This window comes from Gorilla gorilla, chromosome 4 (assembly GCF_029281585.2).
Source record: "Gorilla gorilla gorilla isolate KB3781 chromosome 4, NHGRI_mGorGor1-v2.1_pri, whole genome shotgun sequence".
Lineage (NCBI taxonomy): Eukaryota > Metazoa > Chordata > Mammalia > Primates > Hominidae > Gorilla > Gorilla gorilla.
The window spans coordinates 28693666-28707083 of NC_073228.2; the positions used below are offsets into that span (position 1 = coordinate 28693666).

At 37.4% G+C, this 13418-nt stretch overlaps 1 protein-coding gene across 12 annotated transcripts in view; it reads right to left on the reverse strand.

Moving 5' to 3' along the window:
* TANC2 (tetratricopeptide repeat, ankyrin repeat and coiled-coil containing 2) overlaps positions 1-13418 on the reverse strand; it is a 473014-nt gene that overhangs the window by 69741 nt on the left and 389855 nt on the right. For all 12 annotated transcript variants that reach the window (XM_055386907.2, XM_055386906.2, XM_055386905.2 and 9 more), the window contains 2 exons: positions 6492-6658; positions 2516-3123 (listed from right to left, as the gene is read on the reverse strand). In XM_055386907.2, coding sequence (XP_055242882.2) covers positions 2516-3123; positions 6492-6658 — 775 coding nt within the window. The remainder of the gene's footprint in view (positions 1-2515; positions 3124-6491; positions 6659-13418) is intronic.

The following is a 13418-nucleotide window of genomic DNA, read 5'->3' on the forward strand; positions in this document are numbered from 1 at the left end:
TACTGAAAGATGCTTTAGAGAGAAGGAGAGAAAGTGGAGAACAGAAGGAGAAACAATGTGCAAGAAGTGGAGGCTGAAGGCCACAAAGACAAACCGTGCCTGGAGAGAGTCCTGCTAATCAGACCTGCCTGAAATGGAAAACAAGTGCAGCCAGCTGCTTTGAAAGACCAGCTTGGGCTTTGCCAATAGCATTAAATTCTTAGTGAATTTCCATCTCATTGACCTAGGGAGCCTTAAGCACTGAGATCAATACTTCAGTACTTTAGTAACAAGGTTGGTGCCAGCCATTGCTGGGGAGCGGGCTGAGTTCCAACTGAAATGAAATCTAAGAAAGCTTTTTTTGATAACTTCTGGTCCTGTTTACAATTTTACTCTCTGCCATTAAGTGAAATAAGATGATCTCTCAGCAGCCATGCTATTCAATCATCAGGGAACGGATTATACAGGATTTGAAGTTGGAAGTACCTGCTCCTCTTGTCCCAGTGCATCAGTCGGTTGCTGCAAAACTCCTAGTTAATAGGCAATGTTGAGAAGGCAAAGCCTGTATAGTCATGATATGGCTGTATAAAAGCCGTATTTTCTCCTCTGAGAGCCCCTGAGGATTTCATCTGTTGTAAGGATACTATTAATTCAGTGGTAGTCTGGTTGCCTTGGACCTCAGCTTTCAATCCTCTGAGATGTCCCAGGATCTAAGGTCCTAGATCAGCTAGCAAAGTTTCTCTGGGAACTGATCTCAAAGCATTTATTAGGCAATTCTACATTAGTTTCTTTTTCCTATATATGTAGTTGCCAGTTCTATGTATTAAATATTGACAACAGCTCTAGTAGGATTTATAGTAAAATCCTTTTGGGAACATCATACAATTCACAGAAGGGACTTGGATTGTTTTTATTGTTTCTTTTTAAAATCTTGTGCTCCAAAATGATAACAGCAGAAGATGGCGTCGCTATCCGATTAGCCACAGGATTTAACTAAGATACACCAGAAGGGTCTATTACTGCAGGGTGAGGGGAGGAAAAAGAACATGCCCCAAGTGTTTCTTTTACTCTGTACTATTCTAGGCATCATACTATATGACCTCACTTAACTTCTCAACAACTCTAGAAAAAAGGCATTATTATTGCTCTTATGTAGATAAGAAAACTAAGTCTTAGAAACACTATGTAACTTTTTCCAAAGGTCAAAGTTCCTAGAAGAGGCAGGATTTATATGCAGGTAATTTGACTCAAGAGTTTATGTTCTTTCCACTACAGCATGTTTCTTTAAAAAAGCTTCCCTCTCAGGAAAAATGCTACAAAGTCTACTGCCTGGCTTAATATCTTCATCATAATCTGGAACTAATTTTCTGATGAATCACCATGGAGTAGGCTGAGCAGCATGCCCGCAGTACAGTTGTCTCTAATAAGGCCTGGTGAAGGACACGGTGAAGGGCAATAAAACCCCAGCATGAACACAGAGTTTTATTCTTTCTGATGAGTCACATGTGAGGCATAGTCAAATCTGGCCTCTTCTTTTTGAGCCAAAATAAGCTCTGCATTTGCCAGCTATGTTGTTGGTGTCTTCTTTGTTTCCATGAAGTCAGTAACGTACCCGGCTTTTGAAAACACCAACTTTATTAAAGGAATACGTCTTTAAAAATGTTAGTATGACGGAGTAAAAGCACACCCTGACCAGGATACCAGAGAACTAGGTTTCATGCAATAAAAAGGGAAACAGTTTCATATCTAGTCTGGTTTGAGTTGAGAAAGATTCTCAAGTCAGGTTCAAGCTCATTGGGAAAGAGTGCTGGGGTAAATCAGTGACCCTGTTGTGAGTGTGGGGTGGGGAGTGGTGGGATATATCATGCACTTTTGATCCCTATTCTGGTGCGTGCCCCTCCCTTCTCCCATGTATTAACTTTATGACTTTGTGCAAGTTGATCCAGCATCTTAAGGCCTTTATAGCAAAATGGAGATAATGACACCTTACATATCTAAAGGCAGCATGGATAGACCAGCTGATCTCTTCAAATCTTTTTCAGCTAGGAGGTTTAAGATTCTATTTTCTAGTATAAAGCTTAGCACTGGCTGGACTTTAATGGATTTAGTCATTGGAAACTTTAATAATGATAAGGTTTTATAAAAGGGCAATAAAAATTTTGAAATGATTCTGCTCTAAATCAAAGAGATTTACAATATATCAATTCTTTTTTCATATCAGAATAATAATACTGAGGAAGTCCATTAAATGGTTAACTGCCTGTGAACCCTGTGGGGTCAGTGAAAATTATTTAGAAGAACACAGGAATGTAGGATAGCATTCTAAATATCTATGCAGATGTTGAGTCTTAAGGAAATAACATTGTAAAACAATAAATTAGCTAACCTCATTATCGCCTTGCCTTGAGAAGAAACACAGATGATGTCTCTTCTATGTGAAATGTTCAATGAAGAACACTTCTACTTTCAATACTCACACTCCATGCAATAAACAGAAAACAGACTCAGAATTGCTTATCACAGATATATGTCTTACCTGGGATCACAGAGAAATTTGGTTTTCTCTCCTTCTTCTCTCCAGATAAGCCATTCTCGAAAAGAAGGATGTACAAACATACGAGTCATGTCTCTGCGCTTGATTAGGAACATGGAGAGGTTCTCCATTCTCTGCTGAAAATCTTCCCATTCTAGTGTGCCTTCAATGCTCCCAGCATTGATGGCCTGGAAGATATGCTCATCAGTCAGTGGGTGGAGAGAGGCCACTGCCACATTCAGGAGAGGCATCACCCGGTCAAAGGAAGACTGGGTTGGGAACTTCATATTGCACTGGAGTAAATAAACCTCTGAGAGCGAAACAGGAACTACTTTGTAGCTAGAGCTCTTTAACACTAGATAGCCTTTCTCTATGAGGTCAAATGTAAGTTTCAGATATAGATAGGACCCTTGACTGAGGGTCTTGAGATGAGAACTGAGTTTGCCAAATGTAGTATTGTCCATTTTGCCATTAAGTGAAATGTTATTCTGGATCTCTGAGCTGCTGTGTATCCGGTGCAGGATGTAAGCCTGCAGGTCCTGGTCTATGGCTTCATTCTCTTCTAGTCGATCCAAAAAAATCCTATGGAAAGGCAGCAGCTTGGTAATTTCCTAAAAAGACGGAGAGAGAGAAAGAGACAGAAAGACCTTCAGTTTCCCCTAACTCTTGTGATAAACTGTGAGGTTCACAAATGTATTCTGAACTTCGAAGTGGCCAAACAGGGAAACATGATCAAGTATTAGTATCCAAAAAGTAAAACAAATTAGTTGCATAGAAGGGACACAACTTCTCCTAACATTGAGACTTAAGATATATTTTTAAATGGGTCTTTGTAAAGAGTGCTTTTGGAGTGATTTCATGATCGTCATTCTAAACAACACTCCTTAAACAAATAGAAAATGGAGTGCTGTATAACTCTTTTGCTGTAATTTTTCTCAGTGTAAACCAGGGCATAATGCCAAGTACAAGTCAGTAAGAGAAATGTATAAAGATTCAAAGAATGGCTTAGAAAAAGTTGGCTTTCTAACTCTCCTAATAAAATGACTATTTAAAAAAAAATTTCCCACACAACACAGATGTATAAAATGACTACATTTAAATGCGGGCCTTCTGGAGATACCTTAGCTGAAAGGTACACTTCTAACAGTAGGAAGCCTGGCACCTTGGTAACAGATTCCAATAGAATCTGTTGGAAATTCTATTGGGGGAAGGTGATATGGCTTTGTGGCTACTCCTATGCACTGGATTCCATCCTTTCTTACCTACCCACGGACTTTGCTCCTGTGAGTACCCATTCCCTCTCCTGCATCTGTTTCTTCTCAGCTGGGTCACACATACATAAACTCCATATTCTTCCTTCCAGCTACTACCCTGTATCTCTGTTCCCATTTTTCACAAAAGTTTTCTCTATTCGCTATCTATAATTCTTTCCTTCCCATTCTCTCCTCCATTTGTTCCAATCAGGCTGCACCCCCACCACCTCACTGAAATGGTTCTTGTCAAGGGCATCAGTAATTTTCACTTTGCCAAATCCGATAATAAAGTTCCAGTTCTCATCTTCCTCAACCTCTCGGCAATATTCGACACAATGCATCTCACCTCAATGCACTTTTTTTGGAGTCACTTTCTACAGCTTGCTCCCAGAGAACGTTCCCCTCTTTTCTCTCTTAGCACACTGGCCACTTTTAACCTTCCTTTTTTGCTGGCTCTTTTTTTTATTTCCCAGCTCACCCAGGGCTCTGGGCTCTGTTCTTTCCTCTTCTCTAGCCATTCTCACTCCCATCAATAGATTCTTTAGTCCCATGGTGCTAAATATTATCTATATGTGGCTCATGCCTAACTTTATGTTTCTAGCTTAGTCATCTCCCCTGAGTCCCATCTTTTATCTGTCTACTCAACATTTACATTTGGATATTTCACAGACAATGTGACCAAATCAGTACTTAATTTTGTCCCCCGCCACAAAACTCACCCCATGTCAATAAATGGCATTACCACTGACTCTACCACCAAATTCTAGAAGATATCTGTGATCTTTCTATTGTCCTCAAATCATCATTCACCCATTTGCTCACAACATACCCAGGATTCATTCTTGAGTCTTCTCTCTTGCTGACACCCACATTCAGCCCATCATCAAGTCCTTTGACTCTCCTTCAAAATACAGTCCAACAAAATATGACCATTTCACATGGTCCCCATCATTATCACTCTAGTCTAAGCCACCATTACCTTTCATCTATACTTCTGCTTCGACTCTTTATCCCTTACATTTTATTATGTAGACGGCCAGTTGACAGAAATCTTTAAAAAAGACAGATCAGATCTCATCACTTTTAAACGAGAGGCCTTTCCTATATATCCTATCTAAAACAACTACTATCCAGTTATCCCTCCACCCTATTTTGTTTTTCTTCATAGCACTCAACACTACCTGTAATTTTAGTATATGTTTAACTTTTTGCTCATTTGTTTTTTGTGTTCCTTACTAAAATATAAGGTTTAGGAGGATGGGAATATTGCCTGTCTTGTTCATTTTGAATCTCCAGCCCCTAGAACAGTCCCTGAAATACTCTTAAGTACTTAAGAAATGTTTGTGGAAATAATGATGATCAAATATAAATGAAGGCTCATTTTCTAAAACCTATAAATTCTTTCACTGTCGGAAATGAAATAATTTTTAAAAATTCTTAGTTGAAGTACTTTTTCTTTTGGCACAGCTGAAAAATTAAAGTCACCTACTCTATCCGGAAACACTTACAATTTCTTTTGAGACTGCACATGATATTATGTGAGAATATGTATGAGGATAACATCTCCAAAGCATCCATTTGGTAAAGCAGTCAGAGATTACATTCCTGGAGGTTTCTTTCATTCATCTTTCATTTTTAACAATCAAGCTATTAATAATGATAGGTTATATAATTTTTAGTTGTAAAGATGGATTTATATTGATTTATCCATATCCTTTAGCTCAAACTACTTTGAGATTAATAATAAACATCTGTAAGGTGGTGGCCAGGATTAGAAATATAGTTTCTCATCATGGAAGACAGTAACGCTAATTGGTCAATATATGGAAATAATGCTAAGTGCCTGGCAGAGGGGGAAAGGAGGGACTTAAATGTACAGACTATTTTCTGTACATCAGCACTTATGACAAGGGGGCTGCATCCAAATAGTGAGATGAGCGTATAATGTTTGAGATTTTAATATTCATCATAGGAGGAAATAATTTTTATAAAAAGAATGAGAAACATTGTTCCAAACCAAGTGTGAATATGTAAAGAATGGGACACCAACTCAGCTACAATGAGAAGGCTGGGGAAAGCAGAGTCATTTATCTTTAGCCCATATATTTTTACAGGCTCAGTCTCACATTCCTGGTCCTTATTCCAGGCCATTAAGTGACCAGTGAGTGAGAAGGGAAAGTAATTAGAAAAAACAACAACAAGAAAAAAAACCTTCTCTCCCAGTTGTAGTAAATTTAATCTAAAGCCCTAATACTGCCAATTTTTGTTAAAGGAGGACAGATATAGAAGAAAGTCCATATTCATGCTATAGAAGAGTTGTTCAAGTAGAAGCAGAGGGAGGAACCAGAAAATCTCATTCTAGGGTGTAGATTGAACTGAATTTTGCATAGCATTAAATGATTAAAAAGTGTTAAACGAAAGTCAAAGTGTTAGAGATCATCTTTACACTGCTGTCCTCAGAACAGTCTAGAAAAATTGACTTTGCTATTTTGAGGAACATTTTATTAAACCTCATCCAGAGCAACAGGAATGGGAATCTGAGAGTCACGTACAAAGAATGTCTTTCTAGATCATATCTCTCAAAATATTAGATTAATTCTTCGGGAATTATTCTTCGTAATGCTCTAGGACATAGTAGAAGTTTACGAACTAGGACCTAGAACTTTTTCAGTCTAAGCTCTTTCCAAGAGGAATCATTTATGGTTTAAAAGCAAACAAACACATACCTGTAAACTGGTCCTAACTGTTACAATTAGTTTGAGCCAAGAAGGAAACTTTCCAATCATTTTACTCAGAAACGATACAATTGTATCCCCATAATCCGGTTTGTGAAATTCTGCTTCATTTAATCCATCAATTAAAATGATGAAATCTTCATCTGGGATTTTTCTCTCTGAGATAGAAAGAAACACATTACTTAATAATTACCAAGTGGATAAATGAGTTCTTATTGGATCTTTGATCACATATTTCTTTGGAACAAAATATTAGAAAAGGCTTGTCACGTGTTTAGTGAATGCTCAGGCTACATAATTTATTCTAAGGGCATGGAAAAATTAACTTAGTAAATTCATTTTGCTTTTAATCAGGTATGAAGGCTTTTGTCACATGAGTATATATATCATCATTTTCAGAAATCTCCATATTAATAGTTGTGAGACAGCCTGAGTATTGGGGTTAAGAAAATTTGCACATGGGAAGTAATTTTTCTCTTACACATGAAAAAGCTGAGTAGAATGTGTTCTGTTTTTTTTTTCCCCCTATCTGACAGCATTAAAGAGAATAGTATCATATGTTCTTTTGGGAATGTCCCCAAAAAGGTTTATGTAAAGTCTAAAGTCTAAAACAGTACATAGGACTGCATGTGAATGTGAATGTGTAGTGGGAAGGAAGAGACAGAGTAACAGAGAAAAGGAATCCCAGGCATTAGACAGAGTTGAACCAGGTGGCTAGATCCCAACACCGTAGCAGCTTCCTAGACTATACCTAAAGCAGCGGCAATGAGACCAGTCCCTTGCATGATCTTCCCAAAGGTGGAGGAGTCAAGTGGGAAAGACAAACATCTGCTGTGTTTGTGTCCAGTTCTCTCTTGGACTCCACATGATCCTGCATTGACAAAATCAATTTAACTTTAGGGCTATGCTGACGAAGCAGCTTGGGAAGATTTCAGGCTTCTGCACTTGATAAATGCTTATTGATTCTTGGTTCAACAATAAGAGATTCAAAAATTTCCACACTGAAAGAACATTTTAGTCTAAGTGAATTGTGAATAACAAGTAAAAGTTATTAGTTAGCAGGATCTCACATGCTCTGAAAGGGGGAAAGCAGAGGGAAGAGGACAAGCAGTCATCAGATACCTGGAGTGAGAAACAGGTTTTATCTGAGGAGGAAAAAGAAGATGAAGCTGAGGACAGAAGAAAATGTCTGTGGACTTGCATACAAAATTGGCTCTTTTTGCCTTTGAAAGTCAAGACCAATTGAAACTGAACATACTATTGAACATACTATTTTGTTTCCATATTTGAAAATATACAGATCTTTTGCAATGATTAATAAGCCCTTATTGTTTTTCTCCTAAAGCATAAACTTTGTAAAAGAGATTTAATTTCAATATCCAAATCAGTTCTCAAATTATGAAGTTGTAACAATTACTTTCATCTGCCAAGTTTTTAGGGAGTGAAACGAACTATGGATTCCAGCTCTATTAACAATCACTACTAATGGAGTGGTATTCTAGATGACGAAGCACTAAGAAAACATGAAATTCCTTCAGGGAGTGCAAAGTATTAAGGAAGAAAGAGGAGCTGCTTGGAACTAACTGGGATTTACCCAAACAACGAGGGGGGTGGGTGTTATGTTCTTGATTTTGAAGGCTCTGGCTCCCTTAAGCTTAACCATGCCTTTAATTTCCATAGAGGAATTTTCTAGTTGCATTCTGCCTGCCTAAGCACCATCAGCTAGTATCACTCACTGTGCTGGAGCTATCTATCCCTGTACTGGTTCAGGAGAGCCCACTGCAATATTTTCAAGCTCTGACTGTTAAACAGCTGGTAGCTTGGAATTGTCTATGGTGGGAATATTTACACAATAAAAATTGGCAAATATTACAAATCAGTCCTCCTCTTCCAGGTGGCTGTTAAAAATTTACCAGCACACCACTGTCCCCGCCCTTCAATTACACCTCCTTTAATAACTTCAACCAGGTTCCTTCATAAGAAAGTCATGATTTTCCAGTAGACAAAACAGCTGATGATAATGCATCTGTTGGGATTTTCTTTGGGAAATCATTGCAAACACATTCTCAAGCGTGAAGATCAGTAATGTGTAGTAGATTATGGTCCAGACATTTTAATGAATGAATAATTCATTTGCTAATAAAATTACATTTTCATTTACATAAATTCTTAGTAGATTAAGCCCATGAGTAAAGTAGATGATATATTATTTTTTATTTTTAAAAGGGGGTACTTGCCTTCCCCCTTAATAAAGCTAATTTTATTCTTCTAAATTCTGGTTATTATTTTTTTTTTTTGAGATCTCCCCTGTTTTGAAGGAATTACTTACAAGTCACCTACTAATGTAGGTGTCAAAAAAAATGTCATCATTTAGGAAGTAAGGAGGGCATATTTATCTAAGGATATCATAATTTTTAGGATTCAGAACGATAAATGCAAATAATTTCCTAATGCTACTGATGCTGTAAAACAATGAGAACTGTTCCTGAAATAATTCATTTTCCTTTGCTAAATGATAAGGTTTCTCAATTATAAATTTAAGAGGTGAGATACTAATGTTCTTTAGATTTTCACTTTGAAATGCAACCAGCCTATAAGAATGCTTCAGTATGTTCACTCATTCAAATTTCTGTGGATATTTAGAGTAGTACTTTAAATCAGTAGCTTAAAAAAAATTTACAAATAAAAATAAATTGGGGACTAACAAAGGATTGCTGCTTCGTATTTTGCCATGTAAGAACATGTAAAATATAATTACCATCCACGATCACCATATTTCATAGAATAAAAAGGATTTTAACATTAAAAAAGTAGGAGGGACATTATCTAATCTTTACATACATATATATGGAAAACTACATTATATCTACATCCATACAAATTCTGAGCTGTTGCTATTTTCTTATTTTGTCATGGACTAACTAAAAACTTTAAATGGACTGGTGCTTAGGAGCCACTGCTCTAGGTGACAAGTCACTAAAAAGGTTTCCCAAGCCCTTTAAAATCCTTATTTTTAATCCCTTGTAAATACACGTTCACCAGGGATTCCCCACTGCCTCCACTTACATGTATTCCTAACAAATACGTGAACTTTCTTCCTTAGTAGTTCCATTGTAAGACTCTACCTAGATGCCTGAGAGAAATAAGAATTACAGAGACTGCAAGAGAAGAGATAGTAGCTAGTACTGAAGTCAGAACTGAATCTTGGCACATGAGATTCTTTTACTGGTATATATAGGAATTGTTGAAATTGAAAAAGAAGACTCATATCAGACAATATCTTTGTTCTGAAAAGCTTCACATAATATCTGAGTTATCTTTCCTTCAGTGTGGTAACAAATTAGTGTCTCAGCTGAGCCTGGTGGCTCACATCTGTAATCCCAACACTTTGGGAGGCTGAGGTGGGAGGACTACTTGAGTCCAGGAGTTCCAGACCAGCCTGGGCAACATCGTGAGACACTATCTTTACAAAAAATAGAAAAAAATTAGCTAAGTATGATGGTGCGCTTCTGTAGTCCTAGTTACTGAGGCAGGAGGATAGCTTGGGCTCAAGAGGTCAAGGCTGCAGTGAGCTATGATCTTGCCACTGTACTCCAGCCTGGGTGACAAAGTGAGACCCTGTCCCAACAAAACGAAACAAAACAAAACAATTTGTGTCTCCTTTCATTTCATATTGGTAGCTAAAGCAAAAGTGTACTAAGAAACTTCAAAACTTTTTCATTTGTTTTATATGAGCATGTGGGTGTGCGTGTATGTATTTTAATCACTGTACTTGTGGAACTTTAAAGTAATGTGAAAAATACTGACTCATTTTTCAAAGAAAATACATAATTTGAAATCTAGCTTCTGACTCTAAATTGAAAGTGTTTTCCATTGAAAAAACTCTAGCTACCTTTAAAAAATAACTCTATATTAAAAATTATTGCAACAAAATTTATATATAGTGAATTACAAATATCTTAACTATACACTTTGATAAGTTTTGACAGCTATATGTACTCATGTAAGCAATACTGTGATCAAATTTAGAACATTTCTATCCTTCCAGAAATTTGTTAGGTTCTCCTCCAGTCAGTCCTCAATAGGAAACCACTGTTCTTATTTCTATCATTGCAGACACTTGTTCTTTTGCTTAACACGTTTCTGAGACTCTTCTACACTGATTGTACTATTATTTTGTTCCTTTTTAATACTAAGAAGTATTCAATTGAATGAATGTACTACAATTTATTTATCTATTCTGTTGATGGACACTTGGGCTGTTTCCAGTTTTTGACGACTATGAATAAAGCTGCTAGAAACATTCTTGTACAAGTGTTTTGTAGACATATGTTTTCATTTCTCTTGGGTAAATACGTAGCAATAGAGTTGCTTGGTCATAAAGTAGATGTACATTTAACTTTGTAAGAAACTGTTGGCTGGGTGTGGTGGCTCATGCCTATAATCCCAGCACTTTGAGAGGCTGAGGCGGGAAAACTGCTTGGGCCCAGGAGTATGAGACCAGCCTGTGCAACATGGCAAGACCCCCATCTCTGAAAAAAAAAAAAAAAAATTAACCAGGTTTGGTGGTGTATGCCTGTAGCCCCCGGTTACTCAGAAGGCTGAGGTGGGAGGATTATTTGAGCCGAAGGGGTTGAGGCTGTAGTGAGCTGTGATCATGCCACAGCACTTCAGCTTGGGCTACAGAGTGAGAGACCTTGTCTCAAAAAAAAGAAACTGACAAATAGTTTTCCAAAGTAGTAGCGCTATTGTATAGTCCCACCAGCAATGTATTAGAGTTCCAGTTGTTTCTCATCCTTACCAACACTGGATGTTCATTCTTTTAAATTTTAACCATTCTAATGGGTGTGAAGTGGTATTCTAATGGGTGTGAAGTGGTATTCTCATTGTAATTTTAATTTGCATCTCCCTGATTACTCATGTTAAACACTTCTTCATGTGCTTGTAGGCTGTTGACGTATCTTCTTTTGTAAAGTGTCTAAATCGCTTGTCCATTTAAAAACTGAACTGTTTGCATTCTACATGTATCGTAGATACAAGTGCTTTGTCTCTCACACACAGAAACATAGTGAATATTTCCTCCTCTTTGGTGACTTGCTTTTCCTTTTTCTTAGTGGTATTTTTTGTTGAGCAAATATTTTTAAGTTTGATGAAGTCTAATTTGTCATCATTTTTATATAATTAGTGATACTTTATGTCCTTAAGAAATCTTTACCTATTCCAAGTTTGTGAAGATATTCTATGTTTTTTCTATTAGCTTTAGAGATACAACTTTTCTATTTAGGTTTGTGATCCATCTCATATTAATTTTGGTGTATAGTGTGAAGTAAGGATTGAGATTATTTCCCCTTCCCCAAACATTTATCTAGTTGTTCCAGTACCATCTGATGACAAGAATTCTCTAATTGCCTTGGCACCTTAGAGAAGATCAATTGACTGCATATGTGGGTCTATTTCTGGATTCTCTATTCTGTTCCATTGATCTATTTTCTATCCTTGTATGAATACAATCCTGTCTGTGGAATTTTGGACCTGACTCAAGCTGGCTCATGAGAGCTGATTGCTAAACTTTTAAGCATCAAATCAGCCCCCCATCCCTGAGCTGGTTGTTAAACATTTACTAGCATATCACTGTCATGACTATTATAGTAATCTGTAATTCTGTACGTCTTGAAACCAGATCCTATCTTCCAACTTTCTTCTTCAAGAATGTTTTGGCTATTTTTGGTACTTTGCATTTCTAAAAGTTGTCCATTTTTACAGAAAAATTCTGCTGGGATTATGTGTTTTTTTTTGTTTTTTGTTTTTGTTTGTTTTTGTTTTTTTTGAGACAGAGTTTTGCTCTTGTTGCCCAGGCTGGAGTGCAATGGCATGATCTCAGCTCACTGCAACCTCCACCTCCCGGGTTGAAGTGATTCTCCTGCCTCAGCCTCCCGAGTAGCTGGGATTACAGGCATGTGCCACCACGCCCAGCTAACTTTGTATTTTTTAGTAGAGACGGGGTTTCTCCATGTTGGTCAGGCTGGTCTCAAACTCCCGACCTCAGGTGATCCACCTGCGTTGGCCTCCCAAAGTGTTGGGATTACAGGCATGAGCCACTGCAACCAGCCAGGATTATGTTTAATCTATAGAATAGTTTAAGGAAAAACTGACATCTTCCAATCCACATTTATGACATATCTCTTCCACTTACTAAGTTCTTTAATTTCACTCTGCAATATTTTTGCTGTGCTTTCACTAAGTCTTACACATCTTTCATACATTTATTTTTAAGTATTATATATATTTTTGGTGCCACTGAAAATCGTATTTATTCTACTTATTTGTTGCTATATTGAATAGCAAGGGGTTACCTGAATGTCTGGGGCTGGGGGTTGGAAGTTGGAATCATTTGGAAGCTTATTCAAGCGTATGTTTGGTGGCAGAGCAGGAATGAGCACTGGGACAGTCAACCAGACTCTCCCTGTGGTTTGTGCTTTGCAGCATGGTGGACTCAGGGTAGTCAGGTTTCATACATGGCAATACATGCCTCCCAAAGCAAGTGCTTTGGTGAACAAGATGGAAGCTGCATGGCTATTTATGACCTCCCTCAGTTGTCACATAGCATCATTTTGTTGGCTGAAGCAGTTGCAAGCCTGCCCAGTTACGAAGGGAGGGGACCCAGGTTGAACTATTAGTGGAAGTAATGTCAAAGAATTTGTAGCCATGTTTTAAAACTGCCACATAGTTTTAAAATTTCATTTTCAGTATTTTGTTGTTAGTATAGAAATATTTGTATATTGACTTTATAGCCTAAAGCTTTGTGCTTACTAGTTCTAGTCAGATTTCTTTTTTCTGGGTAGATTCCTTAGAGTTTTCTAAGGTAAACAATTATGTTGTCTGCAAATAAAGACAGTTTTACTTCTTCCTTTCCAATAT